We start from the raw sequence: 23,189 nt of genomic DNA on the forward strand, positions 1-23,189 counted from the left end.
TGTCTGGAGTTTGGCCTTGATGTCTATCCTGTGCTTCAGTTTTCCTCCCTAAGAGCCAAGGGTGAGCTTTGCTCCCAACCTCATGCTGCCCCTATCTGTCCTGCACTGCTACCTGATAGCTGACCATGGCCGGGCAGCTGTGAGCACCCCCAGCAGTGCCAGCCGGGTCAGCCGGGTCAGCTGGGCCCAATGCCAGGTGCCCCGGCTGTCCGGAAGCCACAGCATCACACCCAAACATGAGCTGGTGCTGCCACCCGCCCGTCACGAGTTCCGCTGAGCTCAGGGCAGCTGTGGCTGGGTGGAGCTGGGGTGGTAATGGGGCTAGGGCACCCCTGGGGTGCCATTGTGGGGACAGCAGGGCCTGGCAGTCCTGCCTGGTGCCCACATCCCCTTGGTTTATAGGAAGATCTTAGGGGAGGAATGCCAGGGCCACAGGCAAAGTTGGGGCAGAAATCCTCTCTGGGATGGGGGTCCAGCATCTTAGGGACCTGGGGTTAAACTGTCCGGGGTAAGATTGCCAGATACAATTCAGGACACAAGGAGTAACTTCTGCTTTCATAAGCAGATTCCAAGTATTGCATGGGATCCACTTACACTAAGTATGTTTGCAGTTGATCTGAAATTTAGATTAACTGGGCATCCTGTGTTTGTTGTGGTTGTGGTTAAATCTGGGAGCCCTGTTGGGCTGATGCCAGGGTTCTCTGAACAATGGCCACTTACCCAGGCCCCTCACCCCCTTATAGTACAAGCAAGTGGAGCAGTACATGTCCTTCCACAAGCTGCCTGCTGACTTCCGACAGAAAATCCATGACTACTATGAGCACCGCTACCAGGGCAAGATGTTCGACGAGGACAGCATCCTGGGAGAGCTCAACGGGCCCCTACGGGAGGTGAGGCAGGGTCACAGGACCCTCAGGGTTGGGTGGGGTTCAAGATGCCCCTGTTACAGGCTCCCAGTCATTGAGATAAGGAGGGGCTGGCCCAGCTGCAGCATGAAGGATTCAAGCTAGACTTGTGCACATGCCAGAAGACCCTCTGTGAGCTTCTGCCTCCTGCACCCACCCGATGACCCAGACATCCTGAGTCCCCACACTCTCTGCCTGATTCCACTTATCCTGTGTGGAATCTGTTAGAGAGGAGGCAGAGGAAGGGAAGACTGGAGCGGGTCAGCCCAGGGTGGATAATGGGGTCAGTCCAAGCTCTGCCCCTTGCAGCCTGTGTGATATTGGGCAAGATTTCTGGGGCATCCATGATAAATAGCTACACATTGGAGAGCTTAAAAACAAGAGGAATTTAGTCTCACATTGTGGAGGCTAAAAGTCCAAGATCAAGGTGTCACGGAGTTGTGTTCCTTATGAAGGCTCCAGGGAGGATCCTTCCTGCCTCTTCCTGCTTCTGGTGTAGCCAGCAATCATTGGTGTCCCTGGACTTAGAGATGTGTCACTCTGATCTCTGCCTCCATCTTTGCATGGTTGTGTGTGTGTGTGTGTATATGAGTGTGTGTGTGTGTGTGTGTGTGTGTGTTCTTACAAGGACACCAGTGTGATCTCATCTTAACTAATGACATCTGCAAAGACCGTGTTTCATAAGATCACAGTCCCAGGTACCAGGGGTTCAGGACTTCAATGTGTCTTTTTTGGGGGACATGATTCAACCCACAGCACTCACCAAGAAGTTACTGAGCTAGTCTGTGAGCCCTGCCTTGTGCCCTCAGGGGAGGTCCAGAGAGAAGCTTTGGGAAGGATGGGAGCAGGAAGGGGCTGGGGAAGTGTGAACCTGTGGGTGCCCCAGGTGGAGGGCACAGCCCAGGAAAAGCCCTGAGGAAGGAAAGATGCTGTGCAGTGTGAGGATGAGGAGAGGATGATGAGGGCTGGGAGGAAGGAAGCCTGTGCTCAGGGCCAGAGGTTCTATGGGGTGGGGGAACCATTCACACATTTTGCTTCCTAGGGAACAGGGTCCCTAGGGAACTCCTAAGTGCTGTGGTTAACTTTATAGAAAACAGTTAATTGTATTTGATAATCACTTTTATTCATCCATCCATTAATAGAGTATACCCCACAGACTATAAAATGCATAAAGTTCAGTGGTTTTTAGTATATTCAGAGCTGTGCAACCATCATCACTGTCTAATCCCATCGTGCCTGTGAGCCATCATATCTCATCTCTCCCATACCCAGCCCCTGGCAACCTGTATTTGATAACTAACCATTTAAATGTTTACACAGTTCCAAAAGTCAAATTTAAAAAACATATATCCAGAAATTTTCTGGCTTCTATCATGTCCCTCCACCTACTTCTCTACTGCCATATCCTTCTGTTTTCTTTTCAAAATACAAAAAAAGAGGGCATGCCAAAATCCACGCCCCATGCCAGCCCTCCTCCCCTTGTCCTGGGACCCATGGGTGCAGTGCCAGATACCCTCTTGTGCCTATGCAGGGAGGGACCCCCGGCACCAAGTGGGACATGCCCAACGACTGCATGCCCAGTGACTCCGTGAGGGACACCTATTCCTAGCTGGGGTACATTCCTAAACACACTGCCAGATGCATTTACAAGCAAGCCAGGAGCAGGGTCAATACCTTCTTGTGTGCTCAAGGGCTGTTTTTTGTGTTTCTCTTTCTGTGGACTGTCCAAAACTTTTGGTAGTTTTTCTACAGAGCTTTCAGTCTTTGGGGGTTTTTGGTAAGAAGTCTTTATATATGGAGCACTTAAACTTTGTCATACAAATTTCTATACTGATGGTCACTGGTCTTTTAACTTTGCTTTGTTTTTTCTTTCTTTTTTTAACATGGGGGATTTTTATGCTGTTACAGCAGGAGCTCTGTGTATGCTTTCTGTACATAGTAGGCCCCAGTACCTCGTTGCTGTACATACCCAGGTTATAGTAGAATTCACCCATGGTTTTTTTTTTTAATGCTTGCGTAGTTTCATTTATTTTTTTCCCATTCCCCATCCCCTCTCCTTGGGCAAACATCAGCTTGTTCTCAATATTTAGGTTTCTGTTTTGTTTTATTTATTCATTTGTTTTTTGGGTTTATTTTAGATTCCACATATAAGTCAGGCAATGCAGTATTTGTCTTCCTCTATCTGACTCATTTCACTTAGCATAGTGCCCATATCATAACCATGCACATACATATCCACCCATGTTGTTGCAAATGGCAGGATTTTATTCTTTTTAAATATATTTTTTTAAATTATTGATTTGAAAGAGAGAAGGGAGAGGGAGAGAGAAACATCAATTTGTTCTTCCACTCATGCATTTATTGGTTGATTTTTTTTAAGCGAGAGAGAGAGAGACAGACAGACAGGAAGGGAGAGAGGAGAAGCATCAACTGTAGTTGCAGCACTTTAGTTGTTTGATTGCTTCTTGCACATGCCTTGATTGGGGGGTGGCTCCAACCGAGTCAGTGACCCTTTGCCTAAGCCTGTGACCTTGGACTTCAAGCCTGCAACCATGGGATCATATCGTTGATCCCATGCTCAAGCTAGTGAACCTTCACTCAAGCTAGATGAACCCACCCTCAAGCCAGTGACTGCGGGGTTTTGAACCTGGGACAGTGTCACAGGTTGACGCTGTATTCACTGTGCCACCACTGGTCAGGCAGACTTCATTCTTTTTTTATTATTGAGTAATATTTCATTGTATATATGTGCCAGTTTATCCATTCATCTATGAATGAGTGCCTAGGTTGTTTCCATATCCTGGCTATTGTAAATAATGCTGCACTGGACACAGAGGTGCACATATCTTTTCGAATTGGTGTTTGTTTTCTTTAAATAAATGCCCAGAAGTGGGATTATTGAGTCATATGGCAATTCCATTTTTAATTATTTGAGGAACCTCAATAACATTTTCCATAGTGGCTGCACCAGTCTGCATTCCCACCAACAGTGCACAAGGGTTCCCTTTTCTCCACATCCTCACCAACAGTTACTTTTTGGTATGTTTTTGATAATAACCATTCTGACGGGTATGAGGTGATATCTCTTTGTGGCTTTAATTTGCATTTCTCTGATGATAGTGACATTGAGCTCCTTTTCCTATGTCTGTTGGCCATCTGCAGGGCCTCTTTGAGAAGTGTCTATTCAGGTCCCTCTGCCCATTTTTAGCTGGATTGGTTTCTTTTTTGGTGTTAGGCTGCATGAATTCCTTATATATTTGTTTTGTTTCTTCTGGTTTTTATTTGTTTGTTTATTTTCCCTTATATATTTGGGATATCAATACCTTAGTGGATGTATCATTTGTGAATATCCTTTTACCTTCAATAGATTGTCTTTTCATTTTGTGAGTGGTTTCCTTCACTGTGCAAACACTCTACTTTGATGTAGTCCCATTTGTTTTTCTTTAGTTTTACTTGCCTAAGGTGACATACCCAAAAAGATATAGCTCAGGCTGATGTCAAAGAGATTACTACCTGTATTCCTCTAGGAATTTTATGGTTTCAGGTGTTACATTTAAATCTTGAGTCCATTTTGAGTTTTTGCATATGGTGTAAGGAAGTAAGCCAATTTCATTTTTTTTACATGTATCTGCCTAGTTTTCCGAACACCACCTGTTAAAGAGCCTGTCTTTATTCCATTGTATATTCTTTTCTTCTTCATCCTGGATTAATTAAACACATAAGCAAGGATTTATTTCTGGGCTCTCTATTCTGTTTCATTGATATATGAATCTGTTTCTATGCCAGTACCATGCTGGGGGTTTTTTTGTTGTTGTTTTTTTTGTATTTTTCTGAAGCTGGAAATGGGGAGAGACAGTCAGACAGACTCCCGCATGCGCCCGACCGGGATCCACCCGGCACGCCCACCAGTGGCGATGCTCTGCCCCTCCTGGGCGTCGCTATGCTGCGACCAGAGCCACTCTAGCGCCTGAGGCAGAGGCCACAGAGCCATCCCCAGCGCCCAGGCCGTCTTTGCTCCAGTGGAGCCTTGGCTGCAGGAGGGGAAGAGAGAGACAGAGAGGAAGGAGAGGGGGAGGGGTGGAGAAGCAGATGGGCGCTTCTCCTGTGTGCCCTGGCCGGGAATCGAACCCGGGACTTCTGCACGCCAGGCCGACGCTCTACCACTGAGCCAACTGGCCAGGGCCACCATGCTGGTTTTTAAAAAATTAAATGTATTGGGGTCTGACCAGGCAGTGGCACAGTGGTTAGAGTGTTGACTGGGACACAGAGGACCCAGGTTTGAGACCCCGAGGTCGCCAGCTTGAGCACAGGCTGATCTGGTATGAGCAAGGCTCACCAGCTTGAGTCCAAGGTTGCTCACTTGAGCAAAGGGTCACTCGGTCTGCTGTAGCCCCCCCCACTCCCCCCACCCCCGGTCAAGGCACATATGAGAAAGCAACTGATGAACAACTATGGTGCTGCAACGAAGAATTGATGCTTTTCATCTCTCTTCCTTCCTGTCTGTCCCTATATGTCCCTCTCTCTGACTTTGTCACATAAGTAAATAAATAAATAATAAATAAATGTATTGGGGTAACATTGGTTTACAACATTTTATATGTAAATTATAGGTGTACAACTTTATAATATGCGCCTGTATACTCTATTGTGTGTTCATCACCTGAGCACTAGTCTCCCTCTATCAACATATATTTTACCCCTCTTTTCCAACTCTTTGTCCTTCCCTGCCCCACCTTCCCCTCTGGTAACAACCATTCTGTGTTTGTAACAACTACTTTGTTATATTCATTCGTTGTTGCTTTTTGTTTTATATCCCACGAGTAAAATCATATGGTTCTTGTCCTTTTTCCATCTGATATAGCTCACTTAGCACAATACTCTCAAGACCCATCCATGTTGCTGCAAATGGCAATATTTCATCCTTTTTATGGCTTAGTATTCCGTCCTACATCTTTATCCAATCACCCATTGAAGGACACTTGGGTTGTTTCCATGCCCATGAATAATGGTGCAGTGAACATGGGGTACATATATCCTTACAACTGTTTTCAAGTAGATACCCAAAAGGGTTGCTGGGTCATATGGTAGCTCTATTCTTTTTTTTTTTTTTTTAATTTTTTTAAATTTATTCATTTTTAGAGAGGAGAGAGAGACAGAAAGAGAGAGAGAGAGAGAGAGAGAAGGGGGGAGGAGCTGGAAGCATCAACTCCCATATGTGCCTTGACCAGGCAAGCCCAGGGTTTCGAACTGGCGACCTCAGCATTTCCAGGTCGACGCTTTATCCACTGCGCCACCACAGGTCAGGCGGTAGCTCTATTCTTAATTTTTTTGAGGAACCTCCACACTGTTTTCCATAGTGGTTGTACCAGTTTACATTCTCACCAGCAGTGGATGAGGCTTCCTTTTTCTCCACAATTTTTCCAACACTTGTTATTTCATGACTATTTTTTTTTTTTTACAGAGACAGAGTCAGAGAGAAGGATAGACAGGGACAGACAGACAAGAACAGAGAGATGAGAAGCATCAATCAATAGGTTTCATTGCGCACTGCGACACCTTAGTTGTTCATTGATTGCTTTCTCATATGTGCCTTGACCGTGGGCCCTCAGCAGACTGAGTAACCCCTTGCTCAAGCCAGTGACCTTGGGTCCAAGCTGGTGAGCTTTTGCTCAAACCAGATGAGCCCGCACTCAAGCTGGCAACCTCGGGGTCTTGAACCTGGGTCTTCAGCATCCCAGTCCGAAGCTCTATCCACTGCGTCACCGCCTGGTCAAGCTTATTTCATGTCTTATTGCTTGCAGCCATTCTGACAGGTGTGAGGTGGTATATCATTGTGGGTTTGATTAGTGAAGTTGAGAATCTTTTTATTTTATTTTTTACAGAGACAGAGTCAGAGAGAGGGATAGATAGGGACAGACAGACAGGAACGGAGAGAGATGAGAAGCATCAATCATTAGTTTTTCATTGCGCATTGAGACATCTTAGTTGTTCATTGATTGCTTTCTCATATGTGCCTTGACCGTGGGACTACAGCAGACCGAGTGACCCCTTGCTCAAGCCAGCAACCTTGGGCTCAAGCTGGTGAGCTTTGCTCAAACCAGATGAGCCTGCGCTCAAGCTGGCGACCTCAGGGTCTCGAACCTGGGTCCTCTGCATCCCAGTCCGACGCTCTATCCACTGTGCCACCGCCTGGTCAGGCTGTATTCAAGTCTTTAATCCATTGTTTGAGTTAATTTTTGTATAAAGTGTCAAATTGCAGTCTAATTCGCTCTTTTGCATGTAGCATTCTGAAATGTTCTTTTTTTTCTTTAACTTAATGAGAGGAGGGGAGGCAGAGACAGACTCCCACATGTGCCCTGACTGGGATCCACCTGGCAAACCCACTAGGGGGTGGCTTGCTCATATCTGTTCATCTGGGGCATTGCTCCATTGCTCAGCAACTGAGCTCTTCTTAGCACTTGAGGCAGAGGCCATGGAGCCATCCTCAGCGCCCTGGGCCATTTGCTCCAATCAAGTCATGGCTGCAGGAGGGGGGGAGAGAGAGAGAGAGAGAGAAAAGCAAGAGGGGGAGGAGTGAACAAGCAGATGTGCACTTCTCCTGTGTGCCCTGACTGGGAACTGAACCTGAGACATCAACATGCTGGGCCAATGCTCTACCAGTGAGCCAACTGGCCAGGGCCTGAAACTTTATTTTCTAAGCCTTTATTTTTTTTTACAGAGACAGAGAGAGGGATAGATAGGGACAGACAGGAATGGAGAGAGATGAGAAGCATCAATGATGTTTTTCGTTGCAACACTTTAGCAGTTCATTGATTGCTTTCTCATATGTACCTTGACCGGGGGGCCACAGCAGACTGAGTAACTCCTTGCTCAAGCCAGCGACCTTGGGTCCAAGTTGGTGAGCTTTGCTCAAACCAGATGAGCCCACACTTAAGCTGGCAACCTCAGGGTCTCGAAGCTGGATCCTTTGCATCCCAGTCTGACGCTCTATCCACTGCACCACAGCCTGGTCAAGCTCTAATAGTTTTTTTTTTAAAATTATTTTTATTTTATTATTTATTCATGTTTGAGAAGAGAGCGATAGGGAGAGAGAAGGGGGGAGGAGCAGAAAGCATCAACTCCCATATGTGCCTTGACCAGGCAAGCCCAGGGTTTTGAACCGGCGACCTCAGCATTCCAGGTCGACACTTTATCTACTGCGCCACCAGAAGTCAGGCTCTAATAGTTTTTTAAAGTCTGGATTCTCTATAGAATCATGTCATCTGCAAATAGTGACAGTTTTACTTCATTCCCAATTTGGAGGCCTTTTATTTCTTTCTTTTGTTTGATAGCTCTGGCTAGGACTAACAGCACTATGTTGAATAACAGTGGTGAGAGTGGGCATCCTTGCCTTGTTCCTAATCTTAAAGAAAAAGCTTTCTGTTTTAGAGTATATGGAGTCATATATGTCCTTTAGAATGTTGAGGTACTTTCCTTCACACCCATCATATTGAGTGTTTTAATCATAAAAAGATGTATCTTGCCAAGTGCTTTCTTTGTATATACTGAGATGATTATACCATTTTTATCCTTCATTTTGTTACTGTATTTCATTAATTGATTTACAGATATTGAACCATGCTTGCATATCTGGGATAAATTCCACTTGCTTGTGGTATATGATTCTTTTTACTGTTGAATTTGGTTTGCTAATATTTTGTTGAGAATTTTTACATCTAAGTTCATCAAGGACATTGGATTATAATTCTTTTTTTCTTTTGATAATTTTTGTTTATCTTTTTAAAGGATTAGCTCTTAAACTGATAGTTTCCATTTTTTAAAAAAATTCTATTTTATTTATTTCTGCTTTGATATTACCTATTCCCTTCCTTCTACTTCCTTTGTATTTTTTCTTCTTCTATTTACTTTAGGTATAGATTTAAATTAATTGGGACTTTTCATTTATTGAGGTCAGCCTGTGTGGCCATGTACCTCCCTCTTAAAACTGCTTTTGCTGCATTCTATAAATTTTGTAAAGTTGTATTTTAATTTTCATTTGGAAAGGCCAGCTTTTAATTTCTTGCTTAATTTCATCTAATCTCATTGGCTTTTAGTAGCATATTGTTTAGTCTACACATATTTGTGTTTCTTCCAATTTTCTAATTGATTTCTAGTTTCATGCCATTGTGGCTGGAAAAGATACTTGATACAATTAGTTTTCTTGAATTTATTGAGGCTTCTTTTGTGGCCTAACATATCATCTGTCCTGGAGAATGTTCCATGTGCACTTAAAAACTTTGTGTTCTGTTGTTTTTGGATGAAATGATGTATAAATACTTATTAAGTCGCTCTCTTCTATGACATTAAATCCATTATTTCCTTATTATTAATCATCTGTCTGGATTGACTTGAGTGGGGTATTAAAATTCCTTACTATTGCCTGACCTGTGGTGGCGCAGTGGATAAAGCGTCAACCTGGAAATGCTGAGGTCGCCGGTTCGAAACCCTGGGCTTGCCTGGTCAAGGCACATATGGGAGTTGATGCTTCCAGCTCCTCCCCACCTTCTCTCTATCTCTCTCTCTCCCTTTCTCTCTCCTCTCTAAAATGAATTAAAAAAATTAAAAAAAATTCCTTACTATTATTGTATTACTGCAAATTTCTCCCTTTATGTCTTTTAATATTTGCTTTTTGTAATTAGGTGCTCCTACGGTGGGTGTGTAGATATTTATGATTGCTATAGCCTCTTCTTGGATGGACCCCTTTGTAATTATGAAATGTCCTTTTTTGTCATTTTTACTTTTTTTGTTTTAGAGTCTATTTGGCTGATAGAAGTATTGCTACCCCAGGTTTCCTTTCATTTCCATTTGCCCTGATGTCACCCTGCCTCCTGCCCCTACAGGAGATTGTGAACTTCAACTGCCGGAAGCTGGTGGCCTCAATGCCACTGTTTGCCAATGCCGACCCCAACTTTGTCACGGCCATGTTGACCAAACTCAAGTTTGAGGTCTTCCAGCCAGGTGACTACATCATCCGTGAGGGCACCATTGGCAAGAAGATGTACTTCATACAGCACGGCGTGGTCAGTGTGCTCACCAAGGGCAACAAGGAGATGAAGCTTTCTGATGGCTCCTATTTCGGGGGTTAGTGTCTACGGGGACCAGGGAGCAGGCAAAAAAGCTGGACCCTTCCTGGGAATGGAGGGGAAGGTGGGAAGGCCACAAGGGTGCTGGTAAGAAGTACCTCTGGCTAGATGGGCCACACTAGCCGAGGTGTGGGCTAGACTGCGCTCTTGGCAGCTGGGAGCAGCAGCCCAGGGATGAATAGGGGGCAGCTGGGTGTTTCCTAGCTGCTGAGGTACCTCCCTTGACCACACATAGAGATCTGTCTGCTAACACGGGGCCGGCGCACAGCAAGTGTGCGGGCTGACACCTACTGCCGCCTCTACTCGCTGAGTGTGGACAACTTCAACGAGGTGCTGGAGGAGTACCCCATGATGCGGCGGGCTTTTGAGACCGTTGCTATTGACCGCCTAGACCGCATTGGTGAGTGGAACTGGCTGTGAGCCCTCTGTGGTCATGGGGGAAATCATACTGAGATGGGAGGTGGCATGGCCTAGCAGATCACAGGAAACAAGATTCTCTGACTGGACTTTCCCCCTGGCCAAACATAGCCCTGGTTTTCCAAGGAAGAAAAAGTGTAGGGTGTTTCCAGTTGTGCAGAACTCTGCTCATTTAGCAAATACTTGTTGAGCACCTACCATGTGCCAGGAGGTTTAGCTTGGTAAGCCATGAGGATGTCTTGGGCACCACCCTCAGGAAGCTTATGTCATAGAAGGCATGTGGGAGAAGTGGGGCTTCCTGGTGATGTTAAGTGGTGACCAGGTTTAGTAGGCCTTGCCAGGATGAGAAGAAATGTTTTTTTGCACATGGATGTGGCATGTGCAAAGGCCATGTGGTGAGAAAGAGGTCTGGAGTTTATACAGCCAGGGAAGTGGAGAGGAGGAAGGCTGGGGAGGTGGGCAAGAATCCAGGCACACAGGGCCTAGTGGGCTGTGAAGGAGGCATTTGGACTGTAAATCAGGAGCAACAGGGATCCTGTCCAGTAAGCTCAGTGGTAGAGCATTGGCCTGGCATGTGGATGTCCCAGGTTTGATTCCCGGTCAGGGCACACAGGAGAAGCACCCATCTGCTTGTCCACCCCTTCCTTTTTTGCTTCTCTCTCTCTCCTCCCCTCCTGCAGCCATGGCTCCATTGGGGTGAGTTGGCCCCAGGCGCTGAGGATGGCTCCATGGCCTCTCTGCCTCAGGCGCCAAGAGCTTGGTTGCTGAGCAACAGAGCAACACCCCAGATGGGCAGAACATTGGCCCCTTGTGGGCTTGCCGGGCAGATCCCGGTCGGGGTGCATGCGGGAGTCTGTCTCTGCCTCCCCTCCTCTCACTGAATAATAAAATTAAAAAAAAATCACAAGAAACAGGGAACCACAGACGTGTTTAGGCAGAGGAAGACCTAGTCAGATTTGTATTCTACAAGGGTATACAAGAAGAAGATGGTCTGGCCTGTGTAGGACATGGTAGCCTTGAGTGCAGGGAGAAGTGGAGGGAACCTCAGGAATAATAGGGAGGTTCCCTCAGGATCTGCTGATAACTAGACTAAGGAGGCAGGGAGATAGATGGTGGCCCTTGCTTCTATTTGTAGAAATAAAGAGCAATGGCTGGAGAAGCAGGACTGGGTGGGGTGGGGGTGGGGTTAGATGAAGAACTTCCTCTTATGTATTGAGAAAGTCAATACATGTTTATATACAAAAGGCACAAAAGTTTGCTCTATACAGTAGGTATTCAACATATTTGTGAATTACAGGTGCTAAGACATATTTGCTATATACAGCAGGCACTCAACACACGCTAAGCACTTGGCACTCTGGCTTGAATAGGCGAGTATTCTGGGTGTGTTGCTTACTGCAGGGGCTCAATATATGATTGCTATACAAAGGAAATGCTCCATGTTTGCTGGCAGTATACATAGGTATCTCATACCTGCTTTATGTATACAACAGATTCTCTGTCCTTGCTACACTCAACAGATGTTTGATTTCTGCTTATTGTATATAGATCATGCGTACTTGCCATATATACAAAGGTTCTCTTTTTTTATTTTTAAGAGAGAAAGACACAGACAGAAAGGGAAAGAGATGAGAAGCATCAACTCATAGTTGCGGCCCTCAGTTGTTCATTGATTGCTTTCTCATACGTGCCTTGACCAGGGGGCTCCAGCTGAACTAGTGATCCCTTGCTCAAGCCAGTGACCTTGGACTCGAGCTAGTGACCTTGGGCTTCAAGCCAGCAACCATGGGGTCATGTCTGTGATCCCACACTGAAGCCAGTGACCCTGCGTTCAAGCTGGTGAGCCCTCACGCAAGCTGAATGAGTCCACACTCAAGCTGGTGACCTTGGGGTTTTGAACCTGGGTCCTTAGCATCCCAGGGTGACACTCTATCAGTGGACCACCGCCTGGTCAGGACAGAGGTTCTCAATTTTTGCTTCCCATACACAGTAGACACTAGACACCTACCCTCTATGTATAGGAGGCAGTGAGTACTCACACACATATACATATACACAGGATAAATACACTGCTCAGAAAAATTAGGGGATATTTCAAAATGAATGAAGCTATAAAATATCCCCTAATTTCTGTGAGCAGTGTAGTGTAGGTCCAAATGCCTGCAATATGTAAGAGGTGTGCTTTACATACAGGCTGGAGAGTAGGTGCCTTACCTGCTTGCTTTATGCAGGTGTTCTGTGCCTATTGGCTCTATTATTTGTGCCCAATACTCAGTGCATGCAGTGGTATGCCTATTGGATACTTGCTCACTATGCAGGAGATGCTCCCCTGTGCACTGACACCTCCCCCATCCCCAGGCAAGAAGAACTCAATCCTGCTGCACAAGGTACAACACGACCTCAACTCAGGCGTGTTCAACAACCAGGAGAACGCTATCATCCAGGAGATCGTCAAGTATGACCGTGAGATGGTGCAGCAGGCTGAGCTGGGCCAGCGTGTGGGCCTCTTCCCGCCGCCACCACCGCCACAGGTCACCTCAGCCATTGCCACACTACAGCAGGCTGTGGCCATGAGCTTCTGCCCACAGGTGGCGCGCCCGCTCGTAGGGCCACTGGCACTAGGCTCGCCGCGCCTTGTGCGCCGCCTGCCCCCAGGGCCCATGCCCGCTGCCACTGCCTCACCGGGGCATATGCCCGCTGCCAGTCCCCCGGGCGCACCCGCCAGTCCCCGGGCACCACGGACTTCACCCTATGGCGGTGCGCCCTGCTCCCCAGCTGCGCCCCGCGCTGGGCCCGCACTTCCAGCGCGCCGCCTGAGCCGAGCCTCACGCCCTCTTTCCGCCTCACAGCCCTCTCTGCCCCATGGCGCTCCCGGCCCTGGCCCCACAGCCTCTGCGCGTCCAGCCAGCAGCTCCACGCCACGCCTGGGGCCCATGCCAGCCACCCGGGCTGCCGGGCCCAGCCCGGACCGCAGGGACTCAGCCTTGCCCAGCGCCACAGGAGGCCTCGACCCGCTGGACTCGGCGCGCTCGCGCCTCTCGTCCAACTTGTGACCCTCGCTGCACCGCCCCGAGGGCCTAGGTGGGCCAGGGGCGGGGCCTTCATCCAAACCAAAGCCATGCCATTGCGCGCTGCCCCGGCCGCCCACCCCAGAAGCCATAGAGGAGTCGTAGGTAGTTGTAGTTGGACGGACGGGCCCCTGCCGTCCCCCCTCATCACCCTGCGCCCACTCACATTGCCCCCGCCCCTAGTGGTGGCCTCGCGAGCATGCGAGGGGGCTCCCTTCACCATGGTGCCTCAGTTCCCCCAACTGTGAAACAGGAAGGGAGCAACCCCATGGCTGAGAAGAGATGGCCGTGGACTTCCACCCACCCCCACCTTCATAGGTGGCCCGCCGTCAGATGAGGATTCTGTTTAAGTGCAATACTTGGCCTGCTGGCTTCCCCGCTGCTCCCATCACACTCACGCAATAACTGGCCCCACCTCTGTCTGTGTGTGCCCTCAGGTGACCTCCCTGGAGCAGGCACACACAGCACCCTCCAGCACCCAGGGGCCAGCAGTCCTGGCTATGCCTGGGAGTGGGGGTGAGGCTGGGGATTCCCCACCTTCATGATGAATGTACTGACGAGCCGAGGCAGCAATGCTCCCACCACACCCCACTAACCTCCACACCCCCATTCCGCGCAATAAACGACAGCATTGGCGCCCAGCCTGCCAGCATCTGCTTGATGAGAGCCCCGTGATGGCAGGGTGGTGTACACACCCTCTCCCCGCAGAAGGCAATGCTCCCCTGGGTAGCAACAGAGTTTTATTTACATTATGGTACAGAGGGCCCATGGGACAGCCCAGTGGTCTGCTCAGCTGAAGAAGTAGGTTGAGTGCTTTACCTGTTCCAGGTTGAAGGTCCCTGTGGAGCAGAGCAGCAAGACTATGAACCCCAGTCCTGGGATAGGCAGGGCCCTGGGAAGGCCCAGCCCCCAGCTGGTAATTAAGACACCCCTCCTCTGCCCATGGCCCTACCTGTCTTGGGTACCGACAATAGCATGTCCAGCAACTTGGTGATTTGGACATCCGTGGACCTGAAGTGGAGGACAGGGTGGGGAGTGAGGCCCAGGAAGGATGGGGAGGAGGTGGTAGAAACTACACTGAGGGTGGGGTGCCTCACCTGGAGCCAGAGCAGAACCGCTCCACCAGAAACCTAGACAGGTCGTGCAGGATGGGCTGGCTGTGCAGGCGGACAAACTGCTCACGGCACACCTGAGGATGGGACATCAGTAGCTGGGAGTAAGGGCCTGAGGGGTAGGATTAACAACACCTGCCCCAACACCTGATGGGTGTTGGGACCAAAGGTTAGACTGAGGCTGGAGGTGCAAGTCCCACATAGAGAGCATGGGTATCCACCCTTGGAGGGGAGGACATGGCAGGCACCTGATTCATGATGGCGACATCAGCTGCATGGGTCCAGAAGCAGTCGTGCACAGAGACAAAGGTCAGGCCCTTCCTGTAGTAGGGGAAGGGCTCCCATGAGGAAGGGCCAGGCCTGTTGGTTTCACTTAGGACCCAGATCTCAACCACTAGGCTGGGGGCTGTTTTCAGCAAAGTACACCCTTCTCTCTCCTCATGCTCCCCCCATCCCTGTAAGCTCAGCAACTGTCCTCTCAGCATACGCACAAGTTCTCATCTTAGAATGAGACTGTTCTATGTCCTCTCCACTCTGCTCCTATTGCTACCAGGTTGATTTTCAGCTCCCTGTAGGGGCCAGAGGATGTCCTCCCTACCCTCCACCAACCGCAGGGCATCACAGGGTTACCTGTGCCATGCACAGAGGGCAGATGGGAGCACAGACTTCGTCCCTATCCCTGGCTCTGTCCAGCGAACCCTTCCTCGTGTGAATGATCATTTCTAACAGAACTGTCCACATACCTGCCCCATCACCCCAGGCTCACCGCCTGAGAGGTTCAGCACAGAAAACCAGAGGATTCTGCCAGTTGCCACAAGGCCAATGCATCAGGACAACATCTAAGCCCCCCAGAACTGGCCATATAGCGTGTGCCTGCACTCACCTGGATGGATGGGGTCACAAGGACCTCCAGAGCAACCAGCTTTACACTCAGAGGAACCATCCTTTCCCTCCATGACCCAGTACTTCCCCATCACTCACACCTTTACACTTGCTTGCACAGTGATCTTCTGGGTACCAGGTTAAACAGATTCACATGGCTGGGTTCTCTGCCTGCTGTAGGTCTCTGCTCCAACCTCTATCTGCAGGACTTGGCCTCACAATCTATCTCCTGCACTATGAGCGTCCCTGGCACCAGGCCTGCCTACAGCATGTGGTTAATGAATGTGTGCCTTGCAGATGCTGGGCCAACCTGTAGCAATGCAGGGCTGTAAGCATCATGTGCGAGGAGTCCAAAGAGTGGATGAAGTTGGGTGGGAAGCCATTCTTCTGCTTCAGTGTGTTGGGCTTCCTGTGTGGGTGAGGAGGTAGGGTGTGCTGAGGTAGAGGACTCAGTACTTCTACCCTGGCCTGACCTAGGTGGCACCCCCTGGCCCAGCAAACCCCTCAGTCCTCACCCAGCTTCCCCTTAGTCCAGCTGTACCCCCCCACCCTCCCACACTCACTGGCTAGTGTCCCCACTGTTGCTGAAGGTAAGGCTCTGGATCCCTCCGCTGATCTGTAGGGATAGAGTGGGAGGGGTAAGGAACATGAGGCCTGCCCTAGCACTGGGGTGGCGATGGGGGGGATGTGGGGGCAACACATACCAACACCTTGGAGTCCTGGTGGTAGGGCTGGATGACTGGGATGCCCAAGGGTGTGACCCACTCCACAGCGAAGCCAGTGTGAGCAATGAGCCGGGCACTCTCGGCCAGCCAGTGCTGCAGGGATGGGGGCACATTCAGAGTGGAGCCCAGTCTGGGAAGCCATGCTGGGGAAGGGAGGAGGAGGACACACCTGGATGGCCCGGGTGCCCGAGAACATCTCCTGAAGACTGTTGAACACCTGGCGCACAAGGTAGTGAGAGGCCTGCCACACGAACTCCTGGGGGTAGGTGAAGTAAAGAAATGGTGGGAGCGAGCTTGGAGGGGACGGATAGCTTCCATGCCAGCCCCCCACAGTCCAGGGCCAGGTGACCTCACAGGGCTGTCCTGATTCCTGAAGTATACACTCCCATTTTTCAGGTGGAGAAACAAAGGCCCAGGGTACTAAGAAGATGGCTCACTCCTATAGGTCTCTCCCTTACCCTCCTCTACCCCCCAGTGGTAGGAAACAAGCCCCTCCCTGAGCTATCTATTGCCCAGCAGCTAGGTGTTCAGGGGAAGCTGCAGGCTGGATTTGGGGTGAAACTACACACCTGGGGGAAGTCACTGAGCTCCCGGAGGCGCTTCTCGATCTGTAGGCGGCCACCATAGCGGGTGACCCCATACACCACAGTCATCACTGTCTGCTTGACCACCTTGCGGCTGATGAAGCCCTCCAAAACCTGGGCCACCTGCACACCCCGCTCAGCATCTTGCCTGCGGAACACCTCCACCTAGGCAGAAGTTGGCGGTCAGCAGGCAGGCCCATAGACTCTCTGCCTGCTTCCCTCTCTGGCCGCCCCCACCCTACCCAATAGCATCTCAATGAGGCCCCTTCTCCACTGACTTCACAATTTCCACTCTGGCATCTCCCCTGGAAAGCCTGCCCTGACTGCCCAGTCACATCATATATAATAAGCAAGGCCATGGCCATAGGGTCAGCAACACATAAGCAGTCACAGGACAGAGACCCCAGGGGGCTTCGGGGATGAGAACAGTTGGAGGGCTGTGGTGGCCACCTGTGCAGCTACACTGCTGTACACGTCCTGCGGCAGGTCTGAGGGCACCAGGTTGACGGAGACGGCCCCTGCACTGTCCCGGCCCAAAGCAGCATAGTGTTGCAGCCCGTTACAGGAGCCATCCTGAGCCAAGGAGGAAATGGTGAGGGTCTGGGCTGGGATGGCACGGGCATCCCCAGCAATGAACCACAGCTCTGCTTTCTCAGCACTCTGTTCATATCACCAGCTGGCTGGACCTCAATGCTTAGGAGCAGGTATTGTTATCCCACCACAAAGAGGGAATGGAGGCACTTAAGGCAGGGAATATGCCATAGTCAAAGCCAGCTGGACCCACTGGGGCTGGCCCCCACATAGGGACCACAGTGTCCTGTGGAACCTCAGACTCAAGACAACTTCAGATAGCCCCACTCCATACCAGGGTCCCCACTAGCTCACCTGGTGAACAGGGAAATGGGAGATATGGGCAGCAGGGTTGGGGGCACGCACAGCCCGAGCAATCTCCATGCAACAGGCCAGGGCTTGCCAGGGCTCATCTGCCTCCATCCACCACTTCCGGCCCTGCAGGAGGACAATGTGCTGGGTGAGGCTGGGTTTGTATCAGTGGGACAGGGCTTCTGGGCATGGATGGGAGCTGGGCTGGCCCAGGTGATGTGAGGATACAGGGAGGCTAGGACAGAGTCCCTGGGACAGCAGGGTGAGGACTGGAGCAATGGGCCAGGGAAGGAACTGGATCCAGCCTTGAGTCAGCAGCCACAGGGCAGAGATGGAAAGAGGGCTACCCTGGAGTGGGAGGTGGTAGAGCTGCTGGTGGCCTGGGGCAAAGGGAAGGGCCAGAAAAAAAAAAGTTTGTCTTAAGGGGAGGATTTTGGGACCTAAGGTTATTGATTTTGGCCTGGAGGTGAGTACTGAGGCGGCTGGAGCCAGAGTGGAAGACAGGCCAGAGAGAGACAGAGGGAGAAGGGCCCTGGCCACCCTACCATCATGGGCTGGTCGGCTGAGTCCAGGATGTCCTCCATCATCTCATCAGCAAAGGCCAGGCGTGCCTGCAGTGTCTCACGCTTCTTGAGCCCAGTGAGGTTGACCAAATGGATCTTGAGCCAGTCAAGGCCATGGGAGCCAAGTGGTCGGCCCTGGGCAAACTCCAGCAGGGCACGTGCCAGGTCACTGCCCAGGTGGTTGAAGTGGGGTGGGCAGGGGTAGGTGCGCCCTCGGAAGTCCATGTTGTGAGGCAGCCAGAAGACACTGTGCCGCAGGTGCTGGGCCAACGAGAGGCGGTACAGCGCATCAGTCCACAGACTGTGCATCTCCCGTGCCATCTTTAGGCAGCGGGCCAGCTCCCGCCGCAGCTCAGTTTTGCGCTCTGGTGAGGCATTGGCTGGTAGGCGGCACTCAGGTGGACGTGGTGCCTCGGAGGCAGGGGCTGGCACACCCAGGCGGGGGCAGCCCTTGTTGGTGAAGAGGGTCAGCACCAGGTCCAGCACACGCCCATTGACACGCCAGGCACAGTTGCCCAGCTGAGTGAGGGCATCCAGGGCACCATGCAGCTCAGTAGGTGGGCAGCCTTCCAGGAGGCGCTGGTGCTGCATGGTACCCTCCATGGAACGCATCAGCTTGGTGGGGCTCAGCAGAAAGGCACCCGAGTGTGGGGAAGTCCACGGCAGTGGTGGGCACAGCATGGGCACTTCAGCGGCCTCAAAGGTCATTGTGCGCAAGGCTGCAGTTTCCAGCAGCTGCATGAAGGCTGGGTGTGGCTTCAGGATCCCAATCTGGGGGTGGGATGGGCAGGCACCATGAAGAAGTTGACTGCCCCAAAGGCAAGAAGCAGACAGAGTACCCCAAGGTCCCACCAAACGCCCTTATCTGGAGACCAGGCCATGACCCCAGCAGGATTTCAACAGTACCCCACAGTGGCCTCATTCCCACACCACCCTGAGCCCCTAGCCCCATCTCAGACCCCTACTGGAGGCGGAAGGATCTCTAGGCCTAGAAGCCAGTTTCATAGTGGCTCACCTGACGGAAGCTCCGGAAGGAGTACACATGGTAGAGCACGGGGATGAGCCTGCAGGTGCCCTGGCGCTGGGCCAGGTGGTCAGGCATCTTCACTGTCTGCACTAGCACCTCAGCCAGTTGTTTGCCCAGTTGCACCAAAACAGGGAAGGGCCAGGGCTGCTCGTGGGGGGCCTCAGGTGCCCCCAGTGCCTCCCAATACTGCCGTGGCAGGCAGTCTACCGTCTCCTGAGGGCAGCATCATGGGTCAGGGATCTGGGGGTCTGGGCACAGATCTGTCCACTCCCAGCTGCCCAACAAGTGGAAAGTTATAAATGAGGAAACAGGCTGGGGGGCACTGGGAAGGGGCAAGGCTTGGGCATAATTCCAACAGCCTCAGGATGGGAGCACAGTAGGGACGTGACATCCTCTGGGGGCCTGGGTTACCCACCTGAAACCCAGCTAGGTTCCCTAGCCCTGAGGAGGCCCCCCAGGCCTGGTAGCAGCTATTCATTCTGCCCCCTCGAGACCTCACCTGTGTGTCAGAGGCCAGCAGGCGCAGGTACTTGAAATAGCGCTGCTGCAGTGCCTGCACCTCATCACTGAGCAGCTTCCTCTGCACCACATGTCGGTTGAAGATGCGCAGGCCCAGCTGTTGTGCGAGGGAGAGGAGCGACTCTCCCTGTGAGGACAGTGCCTGCAAGGTCTGGGGGCGGTGCTATGAGTCCCTTGTCCCACAGGTGCCCACACTCTCCCCTCCACCCACTCTACCCACCCATCTCCCCACCCTCCACACCCCAGCCCTGCCCCACTCCCACCTGCCCACTGCCCACCTGCAGCAGCAGCTGTGCAAACTCCTCCTCGCTGAGCAGGCACAGATAGGGGAAGAGTGAGGGGCGACCCTTGCGGGCAGCACGGGCCTCGCTGGCCTTGGTCTGTCGGAGGGCCACGCACAACTCTGCCTCCCACCTAGCACGTAGCTCCTGCAGGGTCTTTCGCTAAGGGGGGAGAGGTATAAAGGCAGGGTCACCACAGTGCCCTATGGGCCCAGTGCTCACAGGCCCCCAGCAAGAATCCACCAGGAGGTGGTGCAAGGTGAACCAAGTGGCTGCTGAGCATTCTGCTCCAGCGGTGGGAGGGCACATGATGACCTTGGCTCAGTGAAAGGGATGGAGGACAGATGTGGGATGGGAGAAGTGGCTGTAGCACAGCAGGCAGCACCCCCAGACCAGGGGACGCCCAGTTCAATCAAGTGAGAACCTGAGCACGGCCGGGCCCCTTACTGCTTTCAGGACCTCCGTGGTCAGCGACGGGGCCTTCTCCACTGAGTCCACAGTGACAGTGGTGGTCATCTCCACGCTGAGCTGCTTCTGGAACAGGCACTTCAGCGTCTTCAGTGGCAGGTGCTGCCTTGGGTAGGACGCAGGGTGGTCCTGCCAGTGGGGACAGGCAGGTTGTGAGGCCCTTGACACCTCATAGGCAAAACTCATCCATGCACACCTGAGATGAAGGAGAGCAGCTGCCCACCCTCTGCTGCCCAGAAACTCCGCCCTCAAAAAAATCACATCCGTTTCTCCAAATTACCTGAAAATTACCTGTCCTGTACATCACAGGGAAAAGGCTAGTGCAGTCTGTAAAGTAGTCACAATGGTTTAAAAACAAAAAGCGCTATTTGCCTAGCCTCACTGGGTTGGGTGCTGAGAGCCCAGGAAGGCAGTTCAAGTTTCTGGGCACCATTTTGTCTTTCTAAACTTTTATTTATTGATTTTAGAGAGAGGAAGCACGGGAGGGGTTAAGAAGGGAAGTCAGGGAATGAGAAAGGTAGAGAAGGAAAAAGAGAAACATTCTATCCACACATCCACTGGTTGAGTCCTATAAGTGCCCTGACTGGGGATCAAATCCCCAACCCGAGCACATCAGGACAACACTCTAACCAACTGAACCACCTGGCCAGCCTGCATTTTTTAAAGCTTGGATCTGCATGAATGTGTGACCCACCCCAAAAGAAATAAATTAGAAATAGCAAAACACAACACACTGAGAATTAAAAACAGGTCCACAGAGCCTGTTAGCTCAGTTGGTTAGATGATCATCCTGAAACACCAAGGTTGTGGGTTCGATCCCTAGTCAGGACACATATGGAAAGTGACCAGTGAATGCACAACTAAGTGGAACAAGTGAATCCCCCATCTCTCTCTTTCTCCCTTCCCTTCTCTAAAACCAATCAATAAATTTAAAAAGAAGCCTGACCAGGCGGTGGCGCAGTGGATAGAGTGTCGGACTCGAGACCCCGAGGTTGCCAGCTTGAGCGAGGGCTCATCTGGTTTGAGCAAAGCTCACTAGCTTTAACCCAAGGTCACTGGCTCGAGCAAGGGGTTCTCGGTCTCCTGAAGGCCCACAGTCAAGGCACATATGAGAGAGTAATCAATGAACAACTAAGGTGTCACAACGAAAAACTGATGATTGATGCTTCATCTCTCTCCGTTCCTGTCTGTCTGTCCCTATCTATCCCTCTCTGACTCTGTCTCTGTAAAAAAAAAAAATTTTAACAAGAAAAAAACCCCATAGGTCCACACAAACACTTGTACATACACACCCACAGCAGTGTGATTCACAACAGCCAAAAATGGACACAACCTAAGTGGATAAGCACAATGTGTCCATCTACACACTAGAACACAGGGTGGGGCAAAAGTAGGTTTACAGCCTGACCAGGCGGTGGCCTAGAACATTGAAGATCCAGGTTCAAAACCTTGAAGTTGCTGGCTTGAGTGCAGGCTCATCTGGTTTGAGTTTGGGATCATAGATATGACCTCATGGTCGCTGGCTTGAATAAGGGGTCACTGGCTAAGTTGGAGCCCCCCAGTCAAGGCTCATATGAGAAAGCAATCAATGAACAACTAAGGTGCCACAACTGTCAGCTGATGCTTCTCATCTCTCTCCCTTCCTATCTGTCTGCCTCATCTGTCCCCTTTTCTCTCACCAAAAAAAAAAAAAAAAAAAAAGGCCCTGGCCGGTTGGCTCAGTGGTAGAGCATCAGCCTGACGTGCGGAAGTCCCGGGTTTGATTCCCGGCCAGGGCACACAGGAGAAGCGCCAACCTGCTTCTCCACCCCTCCCCCTCTCCTTCCACTCTGTCTCTCTCTTCCCCTCCCGCAGCTGAGGTTCCATTGGAGCAAAGATGGCCCGGGCGCTGGGGATGGCTCCTTGGCCTCTGCCCTAGGCGCTAGAGTGGCTCTGGTCGCGGCAGAGCGACGCCCCGGATGGGCAGAGCATCGCCCCCTGGTGGGCGTGCTGGGTGGATCCCGGTCAGGTGCATGCAGGAGTCTGTCTTCTGACTGCCTCCCCGTTTCCAGCTTCAGAAAAATACAAAAAAAAAAAAAAAAAAAAAAAAACCAAAAAACAATAGTTTACAGTTTTGAGTACACAAAACAGATTTTATTCTTGTATTTTTATTTATTGTATTATTTTCCATATAAACAACTGTAAACCTACTTTTGTGCCACCCTGTATTACTCAGCCATGAAAAGAAGTGAAGTGCTGACACTCATTATAAAGTGGATGAGCCTTGAAACCATGATGCCCAATGAGAGAAGCCAGACACAAAAGGCCACAGTGTGCGATTCCATTTATGTGAAATGTCCAGAACAGGCACATCCACAGGGACAAGAGGTGGGTAAGTGGTTGCCAGGAGCTGGGATTTCTTTTTAGTGTGACTGAATGTTCTGGAATTAGAAGTAAACCTACTAAAAAATACTGAATTATACTTTAAAAGGTGAACTGTATGGATGGCAGATTATACCCCAATAAAAACAAAACCCGCCTGACCGGGTGGTGGCGCAGTGGATAGAGTGTCGGACTGGGATGTGGAGGACCCAGGTTCGAGACCTTGAGGTCACCAGCTTGAGTGCGGGCTCATCTGGTTTGAACAAGGCTCTC

The 23,189-nt window shown here is 50.8% G+C and overlaps 2 protein-coding genes across 3 annotated transcripts in view; one reads left to right on the forward strand and one right to left on the reverse strand.

Annotated features, from left to right (window-relative positions):
* The window catches only part of HCN2 (hyperpolarization activated cyclic nucleotide gated potassium and sodium channel 2), a 28,741-nt gene extending 14,597 nt beyond the window's left edge, over positions 1-14,144 (forward strand). Inside the window, exons 5-8 of the mRNA XM_066341630.1 lie at positions 744-890; positions 9,785-10,025; positions 10,263-10,427; positions 12,803-14,144. Of these exons, the coding sequence (XP_066197727.1) occupies positions 744-890; positions 9,785-10,025; positions 10,263-10,427; positions 12,803-13,497 (1,248 nt within the window). The 3' untranslated portion in view covers positions 13,498-14,144. The remainder of the gene's footprint in view (positions 1-743; positions 891-9,784; positions 10,026-10,262; positions 10,428-12,802) is intronic.
* An 89-nt stretch (positions 14,145-14,233) lies between these two features.
* POLRMT (RNA polymerase mitochondrial) overlaps positions 14,234-23,189 on the reverse strand; it is a 35,491-nt gene continuing 26,535 nt past the window's right edge. Inside the window, exons 6-21 of one of the 2 annotated variants that reach the window (XM_066341620.1) lie at positions 20,535-20,684; positions 20,085-20,249; positions 19,787-19,957; positions 19,276-19,500; positions 18,243-19,031; positions 17,701-17,823; positions 17,266-17,388; positions 16,801-16,980; positions 16,401-16,487; positions 16,211-16,324; positions 16,070-16,122; positions 15,817-15,915; positions 14,873-14,945; positions 14,610-14,701; positions 14,465-14,523; positions 14,234-14,351 (exon numbers count right to left, since the gene is read on the reverse strand). In XM_066341620.1, the coding sequence (XP_066197717.1) occupies positions 14,302-14,351; positions 14,465-14,523; positions 14,610-14,701; positions 14,873-14,945; positions 15,817-15,915; positions 16,070-16,122; positions 16,211-16,324; positions 16,401-16,487; positions 16,801-16,980; positions 17,266-17,388; positions 17,701-17,823; positions 18,243-19,031; positions 19,276-19,500; positions 19,787-19,957; positions 20,085-20,249; positions 20,535-20,684 (2,553 nt within the window). In that variant the 3' untranslated portion in view covers positions 14,234-14,301. The remainder of the gene's footprint in view (positions 14,352-14,464; positions 14,524-14,609; positions 14,702-14,872; positions 14,946-15,816; positions 15,916-16,069; positions 16,123-16,210; positions 16,325-16,400; positions 16,488-16,800; positions 16,981-17,265; positions 17,389-17,700; positions 17,824-18,242; positions 19,032-19,275; positions 19,501-19,786; positions 19,958-20,084; positions 20,250-20,534; positions 20,685-23,189) is intronic. The other variant, XM_066341623.1, reaches the window with a different exon arrangement.

This window comes from Saccopteryx leptura, chromosome 1, assembly GCF_036850995.1.
Source record: "Saccopteryx leptura isolate mSacLep1 chromosome 1, mSacLep1_pri_phased_curated, whole genome shotgun sequence".
Taxonomy (NCBI): Eukaryota; Metazoa; Chordata; class Mammalia; order Chiroptera; family Emballonuridae; genus Saccopteryx; species Saccopteryx leptura.